Source organism: Pleurodeles waltl, chromosome 7 (genome assembly GCF_031143425.1).
Source record: "Pleurodeles waltl isolate 20211129_DDA chromosome 7, aPleWal1.hap1.20221129, whole genome shotgun sequence".
NCBI classification, from domain to species: domain Eukaryota; kingdom Metazoa; phylum Chordata; class Amphibia; order Caudata; family Salamandridae; genus Pleurodeles; species Pleurodeles waltl.
This window is the reverse complement of record NC_090446.1, coordinates 763,515,255-763,531,621: the sequence shown is the minus strand read 5'-3', so window position 1 is coordinate 763,531,621 and position 16,367 is coordinate 763,515,255. Positions and strand designations below refer to the sequence as shown.

The window sequence follows — 16,367 nt, the reverse complement described above, 5'->3', positions numbered from 1 at the left end:
AGTAGGGCTGACTGGACAGTAGAAGAGCTGGAGCTGTCAGGACTGGAGCAGATGCAAAGAATCCAAGAGGAGGAAAAAGTCAAAGGACTGCTATAGTGACCAGAGGCTCTTAATATACTGGTAAAACAGGAACCACCTGACAGAAAGGAGCTGGTCTCAGAAATCAAGATACTAAAATGATGTATTCATGTTAGGACCACTCCGTATTCCGGAGACTCCTCAAGACCTGGCTCTTCGAGCAGCAGTAACCCCCTTCCCCCTAGCGCCTTGAGACCCGCACGGGTGAGTAGCGCGCTTTATAAATGTTAATGATTTGATTTGATTTGATTTAGGTAGCCGTTTTGAAGTGGAGTTTGTGTTTGATTGCTGTCTATGAACAAAGTTCAGCCAAACAGTGATTGTACTGAAGCTTCCCTCTAAACAGCGGTGCCAGTTACTAGCTCAGAACCATAACAGGGAGATTGAATGGAACCTTGCAGATTACTTTGTTGCAGTGCTGAGGGATTAGAGGGGAAGTTGGCCATTTTTATATGCTGATACAGATTCTCGAGGTCAGATGAGAACTGTCTCAGGACATGCTCACCTTTGCTCCATTGTATCTTAAAGAATTGAAGTAGATTTTAAGCACTCAGTGCGCCAAACGCTTTTGACAGGTATACAAGGATGAGGCAAGTATTGTCTTATATTATGTAGTGCATCAGCTACTAATTTTAGAACTTCTGTTCCTTATCTTCATACTGATAGAAGGCAGAATCATTTATGAAAAGTATGAGCTGACACCCTTTTCTGCTTTCCATAGCTTTCTCCACAAAGGGTGGGTTTTAAACTGAGCAGAAATTGGTTAGATTTTTAGAGTCTGCATCTAATTTATCTGGGAGGAGCGATGTGACTAATATTTAATCAGCCTGGAACTGTACTTTGATCCAACTAAAATGATGTAACTAAAGCCCTCATTTGAAGTTGTTTCGGTCATAGGCACAAAGAAATGAAAGGATTGTTTGGTCCTGGGAATTGTGGTTTTTTAATGATTTGAATCGGGTTGATTTCTTTTACATTCTAGTCTTTATAGTTTTATTTGGGCTGCTCTGTCCATGATTCCTGCCAGTTTTCAGAGTACTGTGATGAAAGCCTGTTCCGTTCTTGGTCCGGGTTGTTGCATCTGCAGATAAGGCTATATTTTCACATAGCGCAGCAGGTATAATCCTACTAAGGCATTAGACCCACATTTCAGGTCTTTGGGGCTCACCCAGTGGCAGGATGTTAGAGGAAAAAGAGAAAAAAAGGAATAATGAGGTGATCCGACAGGAATTGGAAACAGGAATTGATGTCTTGACTTTAATCTCCTACTGAATCACAATTTTGCGTTTAGTTTAGACACTTTGCAGGGGATGTGGGTGGAGCACAAATATATATCTCCAGCATACGTTTAAGTCCCCAAGGAAGATATTATCACCCTGCGATATGGATTTGGGAACGTGCTCCACAAAGGACACAAAAGTAAAAGATATCATGTAATTTAGAGGGGAATGCATCAGTTGTTTTGAATTTTAATGACACACTGCAGTTGTAGGACACTGGCCTGGTGTGAACCTAAGGTACTTACATCTTATACCAGGTCCAGGTATCCCCTCTTAGTGGAGTGAGTGTAGGAAGTGTCTAGAAGCCAAGCTCTCTGAGGGAGCTGTGGATGAGCAGCCAAGGCTTATCTGAGAGACATGCAAAGCTCATGCAAAACCACTGTAGTCACACAGTACTTAAACACATGAAAGAAAATACTCAGTTGTACAAAAATAAAGGTACTTTATTTTGGTCACACAATTCCACAAAGTACTAGAAGGATAACCCTCCAATAGGAGGTAATTCACTAATTATATACACTAGTAAATAGTAAGAGTCATAGAAAAGGTTAGAAAACAGTGCAAATGTAAATAACCAATAGTGACCCAAGGGGGAGCCCAAGCCATATACTAAGAAAATGGAATGCAAACAAAGGACCCCTACCTAGATAAGTGGAATGGGTAGAGGGGAGGTGGGAGTACTAGAAAACCACAGAGGTAAGTAACACAGAACCCCTCTCAGTGACCAGGAAAGCAGGAGTAAATCTCTGGAATTTCACCAAACCACCCAAAAGGAACAAAAAGAAGAAAACAAGACACCAAGACAAGACTGCAAGAAACCAGCAGTGTATTCCTGGCGACGAAGACCTTTGGAGAGAGAGGACCAAATCCAAGAGTCACAGTGGAGTCCAAGAGGAGTAGGAGCTACTACCCACCCAACGGTACTTGCGGGAGTTGGTCGACTGTGATGAAGATCTGATCAGCACTGCAGCCCTGGAGCCAGAGTAGAGTTCCTAAGGGATCCAGGAGATGTCCCATGCTAGAATGAAGATTGCAGATGGGTGTCAGTGCGGGAATTCCACCAACAAGCCTTCGCAAAGGCAAGTTAGTGGAAAAATTGTGCTGCCGGGGACCAGCAAGGCCCAGGAGAATTCAACCCAGGAGGGGGAGTCAGAGAGGACCCTCAGCGGCACAGAGAGCCCACAGGCGTGGAGGCAGCACCCACAAGAGTCCCACAGGACGGGGACACAGAAGTTGCAGCACGACTGAACAAGGGTCCCACACTTCAGGAGAACCACACAGAGGGCTGTTTGTCGTACGAAAGAGTGCTGGGGGCTAGAGCTATACGTAGCCTGAAGATCCCTTGGAAGAGATGCAAACAAGCGTTGGCAGCTGCAAGAGAGGTGGTGCACGGGGATACTGCCCTGCATGGGAAGGCAAGCGCTTACCTCCACCAAACTTGAACAGCTGGCAGAGAGGACCAAGAGGACTACTCTGGACCACCACCCTTAATGCAGGATCCAAGCAGCTGAGGATGAGATGAGATCCACGGAGCCGGTCGTCGTTGCAGTAGGTGCCTGTGGATGCAGGGGAGTGACTCCAAGGGAGATTCCTTCTTGCTTCTTGGTGCAAACTGAAGAATAACCACCCTCAGAGGATGCACAGCCGGGTAAATGTTGCAGTAGCTGGAAGGAGCCAGAGAAACAATTTTGCAGAGCTTAGTTGTCGCTGTAGCTGCAGATTGTAGGTTCCTCTGAAGCCCAGTTGCGGTTCCAGTGGCCAGAAGTCAAAGTAAACGTCGCAGAGACATCATGCTGGAGTCTTGCACGCCGAATCTGAGGACCCACCCAAGAGAGAGACCCTAAATAGTCCTAAAAAAGGGATTGAGCTCCTAGCCAGGTGACCAGGAGGGGGGCTCTGACGTCACCTGTCCGGCCCGGCCACCCAGGTGCTCCCAGAGGTCCCTGCTAATCTTGGATTCAAGATGGCAGAATCCAGGGACCCTTTGGAGGAGTTCTGGGCACCACCCCTGGGGTAGTGATGGACAGGGGGGTGGTCACTTCCCTTTCTATTGTCTAGTATCTCGCCAGAGCAGGGACTGGAGGTCCTGAACCGGTGTAGACTGGTTTATGCACGGAGGGCACCAAATGTGTCCTTTAAAGCATACCAGTGGCTTGGGGAGGCTACCCCTTCCAAGCTATGTAACACCTATTTCCAAAGGGAGAGGGTGTTACCCCATCTCCCAAAGGAAATCCTTTGTTCTGCCTTCCTGGGCTTGAGCTGTTCAAGCAGCAGGAGGGCAGAAACCTCTGAGGGGTGGCAGCCGCTTGGGCCGCCTGGAAAGCCCTGGAAGGAGCAATGCTGGGGTCCTCTAAGGAGCCCCCAGAGTGCATGGAATCATACTTCCAATACTGGCAGCAGTATTGGGGTATGATTCCGACTTGTTTGATACCAAACATGTCTAGGTTAGGAGTTAACATTATGTAGCTCGACATAGATAGTGACCTATCTCCAGTACATGCGTAAAATGGTGTCTCAGACTTACAAGGGCCATGAAAATGGGACTGGAGTTTGTGGGGGCACTGCTGCCAGTGCAGCGGTGCCCTCACACACAGGTACCTGCACCCTGCCCTCTGGGCTAGAAGGCCTGCCATAGGGGTGACTTATAGTGACCTAGTGCAGTGACCTATGGTGAAAAAGGGTGCACCCACTCTTTCATGCTGGCTGCAATAGCAGGCCTGCAGAACACTTTGCATGGGCTCCCCATGGGTGGCATAATACATGCTGCAGCCCATGGGGGATCCCTTGGTACCCCAATGCCCTGGGTTCGTGTGTACCATATACTAGGGACTTACATGGGGGCACCAGTATCCCAAATGTGGGGTGAAAATGGTACAAGTTAGGGAGAGAGCATAATCACTGGGGTCCTGGTTAGCAGGATCCCAGTGAACACAGTCAAACGCACTGACAACAGGCAGTAAATGGGGGTAGCCATGCCAAGAAAGAGGGTACTTTCCTACAGCAGTTCTGAAAATTAGGCCGTTTTTTAGATTCTCACATTTTATGGAGTCTTTGCGTATAACTGCAATCCCTCTACCGGATCTAGGCAGATGATAAAGTACTTCTATAGTTCATGGAGGCCTGCCACTGGTTGAGAGTAAGTATTCCATCATGTCTCAGTAAGGAGTAACAGGTTGATGTTGGCAGTAATCAAATTAGGGTTCTCAAGGTATTGTTGCAAGGTTCCTGGGACAGTTACAGGAAGACTATATTTTTGCTTCTTGTTGTTGTTGCTGTTTTAATTTCCACAAAGGTTTTATGATCAACACATGCCTCAGTACTAAATGTAGCTCCCTTCAGCTTGCTTTCTATGGCATGGACGTTGAAGAGTCCTTGAGCTTTGTTGGCAAAGTTTTTTTTGTCATAGTGCGGTAGTAGCTCTTTATGTTACTTGTTTAGTGTGGTTCTCCATTTTACAATGTGGCCTGCCCCACTCATTAGAATGGATGGTAGTTGTGCATAGGATGGAAGAAGTATGTGCTTCTTAATGTCTTTAAGATACACAAGTGGAAGTGTTTTTGAGGTCGCATTTGCAGAGATCTGGTTGGTCATGATATCATCATGATGTGTCACGTTACTCAATGCTTTTGTAAGGTGTGTCTGACTTCTTTACTGGTGGTCATGTCTCACTTGTATCCCTTTTTGAAGGGTAAATAAGGACCGTGCCCCAGGACGGATAGTTTGGGACAGCGTTACCAGAATAGATGAGGAAATAAGAGGAGCCAAATTTGTAGCTATATTTTGGTCAGGGTCTTTTAGTTGACGAATTATGGGAATGTTTTATATATGGTATCTGTATTCTACATATCTGTTTTCTGAAGACATTGGAGAAGAGGGAGGATTTATTGGGAAGTGTATCTGCAATAAAAAGGAGAAATATTAACTTTCCTATTTCTGTGGAGGGAATGAAATGGGTAGAATAGTGCTATTGTCAAATGTAGGGGTAGAAGCACTGTCCCTGCATCTACTGAAAAGTCTGAGGAGAGAGAATGTGAGCACTGAATGAGGTTGGCATATACAGTGAAGGGGAGGGAGGGGGGTGTTCTATAATGGAAGCAATTGGCTGATGCAAAGTTTGCAGCAAGGGAGGGTTTTTTGGGGGAAAATAGGATTTTAACCTAACTATGGGCTCCCTAGGTGAGGAAGAGATTGTTGTCGGAGAGGGGGTTGTTAAGGAGAACAGAGTTTTCTTCAAAACCTGGAGGGGCAAGAATCGTAGATGAAATCATTCAAGATTGTTGTCCACAGAGTGGATCAAGACTTTCCATTATCAAAGATGGCTAGATTGGCTCAGACCAGCAGTAATGTTGAAGGTGAAGGTGGAAGTTCATGCCATAATTGATTTAGATATTTCCGAATATCCTCAAGTTTCTTTGAAATAGAACAGAATTATGAGTACTGGTCAGCAATGATAGGTTTAGGGTATTGGTTCAGGCATGCGTTTATTTTAGGCAATTTCTGCCCCCCCCCCGGGGGCAGATCAGCCTATTGTTATTAGGCCGATCTAAACCTCTAGGCGCCAGGGCTAATTTTTTTGTCGTGTTTTTTTTTGTTTGTTTGTTTTTTTAGAGATGGGGAGCGACCCATTAGGCAAGGGTCGCTCCCCTGGGGGGGAAATTGTATTTAGACCATTTCTGCCCCCCTTAGGGGCAAATCGGACGATTTTAGGTCAGTCTGCCCCCAAGGAGGGCAGAAACAACTAGGCACCGGGGATCTTTTTTTTTTTGCCAATGTCACGCAGGGGGAGCGACCCCCGTAGGCAAGGGTCGCTCCCCAGGGGTTTTGGGGGGCAATATTTATTTTAGGCCATTTCTGACCCCTGGGGCCGGCTGAGCTAGAGGCCAAAATCCACAGGTAGGCACTTTGTAAAAAACACCTCTGTTTTCTGTGAAAAAATGTGATGTGTCCACGTTGTGTTTTGGGGCATTTCCTGTCGCGGGCGCTAGGCCTACCCACACAAGTGAGGTATCATTTTTTTCGGGAGACTTGGGGGAATGCTGGGTGGAAGGTAATTTGTGGCTCCTCTCAGATTCCAGAACTTTCTGTCACCGAAATGTGAGGAAAACGTTTTTTTTTTTTGTTTAGCCAAATTTTGAGGTTTGCAAAGGATTCTAGGTAACAGAACCTGGTCAGAGCCCCACAAGTCACCCTTTTGGACTTTTTTTCCTTACGCAGGGTCATCCCCAGTCTTTTTGCCTCCTTCGTCCTGGTTTTTCTGACCTCTCGCTGTTGGCTCTAGGACTCTGAGCACTTTAACACTGCTGACCAGTGCTAAAGTGCAGGTGCTCTCCCATCTAAAGTTGGTATGATTGGCTTATACCTAATTGGCATATTTAATTTACCTATAAGGCCCTTGTACAGTGGTATCTCTATACTCAGGGCCTGTAAATGAAATTCTACTAGTGGGCCTGCAGCGCTGCTTGCGCCACCCACTGAAGTAGACTTTCAAACCTGTCTCAGGCCTGCTAGCGAAGGGCCTGTGCGCAGTTTTCTGCCACAGGGACCTGGCTTCTAAACTTACTTGCCAGGCCCAGAACTCCCCTTTTACTACATGTAAGTCACCCCTAAGGTACGCCCTAGCTAGCCCTATGGGCAGGGTGCCATTTATGTAAAAAGGCAGGACATGTGCCATATTGCATGGCCTGTCCTGGTAGTGACAAACAGCCTAACTTGGTGTCTCACTGCTGTGAGTGCTGCCTTCTCATAGGATTGCATTAGAAATGCCCTGCCTTCTGTGTAAGGGGTATTGTCTGATTTATGAGGGGTAGCGTAGGCGTGTTTGGTATGGTTGTGATGGTGATAATAAATACTGCTTACTGGTGTGGGTGTATTTTTTATTACTATCACAGAAATGCCACTTCTAGAAAGTGCACATTTATCTGTACTTATGACTCTGGTGTTTTGCAGCTTGACTCCAATCCACGTCTGGGCAGAGTGACAGTTGGGGCTTTGTGCATACTTTTCAGACAGCCTGTACACAGGGAGGGTGGAGGTGTCACAGAGGTGCATCTGCATACTGAATAGTCTTCCTGGGCTGAGAGAAGGGAGAGGCGGGGCACACCTACATTTGTAAAGGCTGTGCCCTGGCCTCACACAATAGGGTCGTTAACCCCCCCACTGATTGGAGCCTGTGCTGAAAGGAGAGAGGGGGCACTCCCAGAACCAGTTGTAACTGGCTGGAACCTCCTCTCCCTACCATTGTAAAACACTGTAAGAACTGACTATAAGTACAGGGGAATTTTTCCCACAATTTGGAGACTCTTGGAATCATCTTGGAACTGGACCCCAAAGGCTGAAAGGACTCACCAGGAACCGCCATGGACTGCTGCTGCTGTGCTGACCTGTGACCTGCTTGGTCACTGAAAGGACTTGCCCCCTACTTGCATCCTCTATGTGCTGGCCTGTGCTGGGCCCCTTCTCCTGTGGGCCTGTTTCTTAGTTGTTGCTCCCCAGGGGCAGGGTGCTGTGGCCCCTGACCCCTGCAACAGTAGGAAGCTCGAGGAGTGCTTCAAGTGAGGGCCGATTTAGCGCTTTGGGAAAGCGCTGTAGCTATACTAAGTTTGGCGCTCTGCCAGGGAAAGCACTGCTTCCCTTCACCTAATAGCGCTTGAAACTCACTTTCTTGTGCTGTGGGGGCCTCACTGCCGCGACCCGGGCCGTGCTTCAGGCAGCGCCGGACTAGCGCTGCCCTTTGTGCCCCCGGGGCACCAGAAAACTCTCTTTGCAGAATACCGGAGCAAGTGTGCTCCTATCGGTGCCCCGGGGCGAGGTCTGCTCCGTGGAGCACCCCCGGGGCACCAGAAGGCCCTGAATTAAGGGCCTGCACCGCCGCAGCCCAGGGGAAGAAGATGGAGTTGCCTGCCGGCCGGGCAGGACCCCTAGGGTGCGGCCGGGCCCGTTGTGAGCCTCCGGGGGGCTCAGTACTCGCTCCAGGAGGAGCGCATCGAGGGACCAAGGTTTGCTGTGTCCCCGCTCCTCTTTTAGTGTAGCCCAAGGATAGACTGGGGGGAAACCTCATTGGAGGTTCCCCGCGCCGCTGGGCTGCCGCATCCTTCTTGTGGGGCATTGTGTTGTTCCCCCCCCGCATTGGAGAGCCGGTGGAGGCCCAGGGGGGAACCCCTAGAGATCACGGGCCCCAGGAGGGGCCGCTGCAAATTGGAGGGGGTGCGTGCTGCCCCCCTCTTGTCCCTAAAGTCTTGGGTGATCTTGGCCCCCCACGGGAGGGCCGGTGGGGGCCCAGGGGCACCCCAGTGATCACTGGTCCCAGGAGGGGCCCGTCAGGAATTCGGAGAGGGTGCGTGCCGCCCCTCTCGGTCCCAAATGCTCACAGGAGGCCCCCGTTTTGTGCAGAGGAGCGCCGGGGGCCCGATTGTTTGCCTTTTAGGCACTGGAGGTGCCTTCATAAAGCCAGGTACTGTTAAAGGAACAATATATAGAACATAAGTTCTTACTAGAGACTTCTACTGATTTATATATTGCCTACCTGTTTTTGATGGTGTTACATATGTGTATGCAAATGTTCCTGTTATGGGCATGACATGCTAATATGTTTTTCTAACTTGCCATATGTTTTCTAATGTTCCTACTATGAGCGTTTTATGATATTCTTATGACAAGTGTTCTAATGTGAAAACGTGTTTCCTGACTACTGCTTATGTTGCAGAATACTGAGTAACCTGTGTGTTGTGTGACTACTGCTAGTCTGCAGAGTAACTAATGTGTAACATTCTGACAACTGCTAAGGTAGCAGGATAGTACTAATATGTGATGTTTGGTCTGATAATTGCGTTGTGTACAATACAGTATATTTTCCTATAATCTGGTGTTGTGTTTATTTTGTGGTGGGGATATTGCGTCACGTGTGTGTGTGTGTTGTGCAAACGCTTTACACATTGCCTCCGGGTTAAGCCTGACTGCTCGTGCCAAACGTGAGCAGGGGTTATCTTGGACGTGTAACTCCCTTGCCCTGACTAGAGTGGGTAAGTTCTGCCTGGCTGAGGTGCATACCCTAGCCAAACACAAACCCCATTTCTAACACACCCCATCTTGGATTCCCCTAGGTCTCTAGTTTAAAACAAATGCACAGGTTTGGTAGGTTTCCCTAGGTGTCGGCTGAGCTAGAGGCCAAAATCTACAGGTAGGCACTTTGCAAAAAACACCTCTGTTTTCTGTCAAAAAATGGGATGTGTCCACGTTGTGTTTTGGGGCATTTCCTGTTGCGGGCGCTAGGCTTACCCACACAAGTGAGGTATCATTTTTATCGGGAGTCTTGGGGGAACATAGAATAGCAAAACAAGTGTTATTGCCCCTTGTCTTTCTCTACATTTTTTTCCTTCCAAATATAAGAGAGTGTGTAAAAAAGACGTCTATTTGAGAAATGCCCTGTAATTCACATGCTAGTATGGGCACCCTGGAGTTCAGAGATGTGCAAATAACCGCTGCTCCTCAACACCTTATCTTGTGCCCATTTTGGAAATACAAAGGTTTTCTTGATAGCTATTTTTCACTCTTTATATTTCAGCAAATGAATTGCTGTATACCCGGTATAGAATGAAAACCCACTGCAGGGTGCAGCTCATTTATTGGCTCTGGGCACCTAGGGTTCTTGATGAACCTACAAGCCCTATATATCCCCGCACCCAGAAGAGTCCAGCAGACGTAACGGTATATTGCTTTCAAAGATCTGACATTGCAACTGATTAAAACGTAGAGAAAAATTGCTGTTTTTTTTCACCTCAATTTAAATATTTTTTTTTTCCAGTTATTTTCTGTAGGAAACCCTTGTAGGATCTACACAAATTACCCCTTGCTAATTTCAGAATTTTGTCTGGTTTTCAAAAATGTTTTGGTTTCTGGGATCCAGCATTGGTTCCACGCCCATTTCTGTCACTGACTGGAAGGAGGGGCTGAAAGCACAAAAAATCGTAAAAATGGGGTATGTCCCAGTAAAATGCCAAAATTGTGTTGAAAAATTGGGTTTTCTGATTCAAGTCTGCCTGTTCCTGAAAGCTGGGAAGCTGGTGATTTTTAGCACCGCAAACCCTTTGTTGATGCCATTTTCAATGGAAAAACCACAAGCCTTCTTCTGCAGCCCCTTTTTCCCATTTATTTGAAAAAAACGAAATTTTCACTGTATTTTGGCTAATTTCTTGGCCTACTTCAGGGGAACCCACAAAGTCTGGGTACCTCTAGAATCCCTAGGATGTTGGGGAAAAAAGGACGCACATTTGGCTTGGCTAGCTTATGTGGACAAAAAGTTATGAGGGCCTAAGCGCGAACTGCCCCAAATAGCCAAAAAAAGGCCTGGCACAGGAGGGAGAAAAGGCCTGGCAGCGAAGGGGTTAATTGACACAACCTACTGCCTACTAAGGCCATACATTGCCAATATGATAACATTATTCATCACCCTTCACTTCAATATGCACAGAGCCAAACCTCCATCCAGGGCCATGGCACTCTCAAGCAAGGCTAAGGGTGCATTGGTCGCATTCCTCGGGCCTGCAAATGTCAGAGACATATGCTGATTGGCTACCCCATGCACATTCTGAATACAGCACACTCTTGAGTATTGCTGCCAAAGCAGTGCTAAGCTTTCCTGTGAAGTTATTCAGAACCATTTTGCGTTGTCCTTGGCTGCCAGATACTGCCTTTCTCCTCATTTTTTCGCATTGTCTGAGATTAATCCATATGTTAGAAATGGGGAGAGCCAGGATGTAAGGATATGTAAAAGTACATTTCATGGTGTCTCCATTATACTTGGTCATCGGGCTCTTCCCCCTATCATTTCTACCTATCTAACCCTTCAGTTATCGGCCAAGCTCACACAGACTGGCTCATTTCTAATTAAACTGAGCAGCAACTAGCAAGGATGCAAATAAGCGATACCAAGTGCACAGTTTTTTATTTAAACAAAAAAACACAAAAAATGCAGTTTCCAGTAAGTTGCAGTGACACCAACAAGTTGATAATCGTAAGAGTTCTTTTGTCTAAGAGGAAGAGAGCCGCCATAAGCATCTTTATGTTTTTTACATAGTGCTTGATATCACAGACTTGCTATTTCACAATCCAATTATGCGCTCATTTTCACAGATTTATTTGATTGACTGTCGTATAAAACTCAATAACTCACTAGTCATCTGACTTGTTCCCTTATTTGTAGAGTACTGGTATATGTTTAATGAATTACTTTAAAAGGGGTTTGTATGCTAAAGAAGGTTTACCACTGTTACAATAATTTAATATGGTTTTATTTGCTTCCTTCAGTCTTTCTACACGATTCGGCACAGTAGCTGTTCCCAACATACTTCTGTTTCAAGGAGCCAAGCCTATGGCTAGGTTTAATCATACAGAGCGGACTCTGGAAACTCTTAAAGCCTTCATATTCAATCAATCAGGTTAGTGTGGGGAGGGGGGGATGACGAGGGGGGATGAAGAATGGAATCAATACACAATTTACCATAAAATATCTTGACTGTTTGTCTTTGCACAATTTTTTAGGAACTTCACAACTTCCTAGAAGGTTAACCAGTTAAAAATTCCACTCTGGGAAACTGCTCATTTTGAGAGACAGTTGAAACATTGCCAAGACTCCGTAGAAATCTGCACGAGTCTAAATTCATAACCTGGGGTAATTGCTCTTTCCCTTTTCAAAATGGTTGGAAAATGCTTGTGCCATAGGTAGGGCAAAGGAGATCTAAAACTAAATACGAACGATTCACATCTCTTGAGGGTCCTGTAAATGCACAACCTCAGTCAGCACTCTTCCCTCCCTACCCACATCAAACAAAGGATTTTGGTCCTCTTTAATACTGTCCGAATGTAATGAAATATTTCTCATCTATAGGGATGGTGATCCAGCCATTTTCCTGTTTCATTCCAGTTACCTTTTTCAGTTTTTTTTTATTTTATTTTTTAGAGTTTATACTCTGAAAATCGCTGATCATAAACCTTGTCCTCTCTGTTCTGAACCACATCACCTCTCTAACATTTACCCACCTTACCGAACGTAACAGGTTGTGTGTCAAAGAATTGTAATAACATCGCCTCAGTTGTTGATACGTTAGCCTGCTTCAGATGAACAATAATACACCAAGTGTTTCATTAAGAAAAGTAGATGAGCTTCACGGAAAATGTTTGGTTGACTTCCAAGTCCTCACTGTTAATAAGTTGAAAGGTCCTAAAAGAAGTTATACATTTTTCATCCTTATTGTTCAAATCCAAATTTCTCCAAAATCACATTGACTTGTCCTGTAATCTAGCTAGATCCCCTTTCCATTATATCCACACTAATACCAGTCCTCCCACCTAATCCCTGCCTTGACGCTCAGCTGACAAATGCAATGACGTTCTTCCTTGACAGGTACAATATCACCTGTCACACCTTGACATGTCAAATTCCCTCCTCCCAAACCAGCAATACCTAATTTGTAAAAGCCAGTTTCAGTTGGTTTTCTTTGCCATGGTACAATCTGATAAACACTTACCTTACCTGTGGAATATTTCTAGACCTTCTGAAATAATTCCACATCACTTAACACTGGAAAAATATCCAACCCCATATCCTTTCCTAGAATAGACTTGCCCCCTATCTCCTTTGGCATTGTTGCACCATTTAGAGATGCATGGCCTTATAACACATGGAATACATTAACAAAGAGCACTCTTGACTGACCATCAGTCTCAATTCTAAGCTGCTCTGTCATTGAGATTGCCACGTGAAAAATATTAGATGATGTGCACTGCATACTTAATGGGGTGGGGGTTGGCGACTCTTGCTTCCTCATTCTGTTTGTTGCTACATCACCATCTGACACAATTGAAGATAACCGAATGATCTCCATATTGCATTGCCACCTAGCCTTTCATGGCAGTGTCCTGGGTTTATTTTTCTTGTTTCTAAACAACCTTTCTCATTTGATGAAGATTTAAAGTCTGATTTACGGGAGGTCTGTGGTGCCTTGTGGTCTACCTCAGAGTTCCTTTTTAGCTCCCACGTGCTCAGTCTGTATCTCAAGCTGTTGAGTTTTATTCAAGCTTCCATACATCAATATGCAAATGATGCGTAATGTACTTAATAACTTCCTCTGTAACTAACATTCCCCCCTTCCCTACCTCACTCGCCAAATTTTAACCTTGTATGGCTTGCAACTTTGATGTCTTTCCTTCCTTGTTTTCCATAGTAAAATATTTCAACTTCATTATAGATTCATTTTTTTCTTGGTTCTCCACATGAGCAAAATTGCATAAGTGGCCAGTTCCACCCCTCAAAACCCTAAGCCTCTTCTTTTGACTTCCTATCTAAATATGGCTGCTGAGGCATGGTTATCTCGTGCTTGGACTATTGCAGAACCTTTCTTCCCAATGGGCTTAAAATTTCACTCAATCAACATAAGGCTTTATACACTCAACTCTTGTCTTCAATAAGAAAATCTAACTATATCACCTCAATTATTTCCAGCTTTCGTGGTCTACCAACTGAACTGAAGCAAGAGTTGCATTTAAAATCTGATATCCTACCTAACTGGATAGCTTACTTTGTACCTACAATAAAAATGGCCTAATCTCAAAACCAGGCTTTTTAGGTTCAAAAGCTATTTTCTGGAACGCTCACTAAACAGATCTGAGGACTAATCCATCTCTAATGTAGTTCAGGCGACACCTCCTAATAACGTGTTTTTTTCAAAGGTTTTACCATTTTGACATTCGTAATATTATTGCATTTGTACTTTTGCTGTTACCTTTTTTGATAATGGTTTTACTGATCATGTACCGACTGTAGACTTTCCTCTCGTTTGCACTGGTATTTGGTTCCACAGAAAGAAGAGGGTCATGTATTTGTGCTGATTTTGATAAAACTAGGTTTGCAAAACGGCCACTCTCACGGAAACTTTTAGCTGTCATGGACATCTCCATTTTACATAAAATGTTCAATCAAATGAAATTTGTCAAGGGGTCTTCAGACCGTCCTTTTCCAGTGTCGCCTGTATCTTTTAAATATCTTGTGAACGGGGTAGGTACATACCATTGGCCTCAGACTATAGGCTCTTCTTACATAAAGTTGTATTGGTGGTAGAGCCTGTATACGTTGATGAGGGGGAGATGGCTGTTTCATGTAGTGCATTGACAATATTAAAATTTATTTGTATAAATAATAACCAGGAACACAAATGTTGTCCTCATTTGACATTTGTTTAGAAATGGGCTTCAGATGTCAATGATAATGATTTTAGATGTACTCTATTTCAAATGTTGGCTCACCTGAGGGATTAATTGCAGGGTACATTTTTGTGACACAGAAATTAATATATTGCTGAAACTGCTAAATTGAACTGTTCTTTCGATCAACTGCAGCCTGATGCTAATGCCTCTAGTCTGATGCTAATGCCTTGTATTGATTTTATGTTAATATTATGGATTATTTTGTTTCAGGTATAGAAGCGAATCATGATGTAGCTGTCACTGCTGAAGACCACGAAGGACCACTGTCTAACAAACCTCTGACAGGAATTGATTGGTTACTGGTATTTTCAATGATGTTTGTGGCTAGTTTTATTATTTATGCAACGTTACGGACGGAAAGCATTCGGTGGCTATTACCTGGACCAGAACAAGAACACCCTGAATGATTTGCGAGAGGACACACTTGGAAAGGAGAGTTCATTGCCCACAAACAAATTACAATACCAGGGTAATCTTCTCAAGAAACATTAACTGGCCGAAGTGTGTGCTGTCAGTAATAAAGACTGTGAACAAATTTGGAAGCGTACGTTTTTGCTTTATGAAACTAAGGCGAAATGATTTTGCATAAAACCTATTTGAAGCGAAACTCAAGGCATTGATGGGTAGGATAACATTAAATGCAGTGAGCTCCTTTGCAGGAACTGGGCACCTTAGATTTTATACAACTTATATTCTTGCTTTATTTGTACCAACACTGTGTTTAGCTATTTATCTATTTTAGCAATACCACAAAATAAAATGTTGAACGTAGTGCTGAAACTTTGCAAACATTCACCCCAAGTTGCAGATCTGGATTTAATCCATCGTTATTTTGTTTGTCACGTCACCCCATGTTTGGCCCCAGCATATGCAAATCAGTCTTGACCCTGCTCCCCATAGGAACAGTCCAGCCTGAACTGCCAAGCCAGGTCCTCCCACCTGGAACAAGCATCATGGGACCTGTTTTGGGGGCATCACCTTTCACCAGCCAGGCTAACTTGAATCCAGTGGCACAGCGAACAAGGGACCCACGTCTGGGCATACCCTAGCCACTTAGGGCGCACATAGCAACTCTACAAAACAAAATGATGGACAGAGTGCTGAAACTTTGCAAACACTCACCCCAGTCACTGATCTGGGTTTAATCCATTGTTATTTTGCTCTCCATGTCACCCCAGATTTGCATATGGCTGGCTCCAAAGTGGAATGGCGTGGCAAGCAAAATAAGAATGGATTAAACCTAGATCGGTGACTAAGGGTGAATGTTTGACAATGTTCCACATTCCCTCCTTTATTCTTTTGTGTTACATTTTAACTATTTTAGGCCATACACTGAGGGGTTCTGTTTCGTAAATGAGTTAGATGACTCACATTCAGTTATTTTCCTCCTTTTTTTTTAACCTAAGAGGGATTAATTGATGGGTATAACACATTTCATTGGGCTCATAGGGCTGCTTCATTACAGAGCTTAAAAAACAAAAGAGGGAAACTGCTCTTTCCCAAAGAGTAGAGCCGCTCTAATGCTAAAGTGACAAAAGGGTATATGCAGGGTGAGCAGAGAAGTAATTTCACAACAGGGCAGTCACCAACGACAGAACGTGTCAGTGATTTCCCTGCTGTGAAAAGACCCATACATATGAAAAATTGTTGAAATACTGGAACCAGGTTAGATGATACTTCACTTTGTTACTGGCACACAGCTCTTCTGAGCCCGTTTATGAGTTTTAATAAATACATTTTTAGAGTCCCTAT

General features: G+C 44.7%; 1 protein-coding gene across 2 annotated transcripts in view; it reads left to right on the top strand.

Moving 5' to 3' along the window:
* TXNDC15 (thioredoxin domain containing 15) overlaps nt 1-15,150 on the top strand; it is a 47,151-nt gene extending 32,001 nt beyond the window's left edge. Inside the window, exons 4-5 of one of the 2 annotated variants that reach the window (XM_069199242.1) lie at nt 11,661-11,791; nt 14,826-15,150. In XM_069199242.1, coding sequence (XP_069055343.1) covers nt 11,661-11,791; nt 14,826-15,022 — 328 coding nt within the window. In that variant the 3' untranslated portion in view covers nt 15,023-15,150. The remainder of the gene's footprint in view (nt 1-11,660; nt 11,792-14,825) is intronic. The other variant, XM_069199243.1, reaches the window with a different exon arrangement.
* Nucleotides 15,151-16,367: the final 1,217 nt, after the last annotated feature.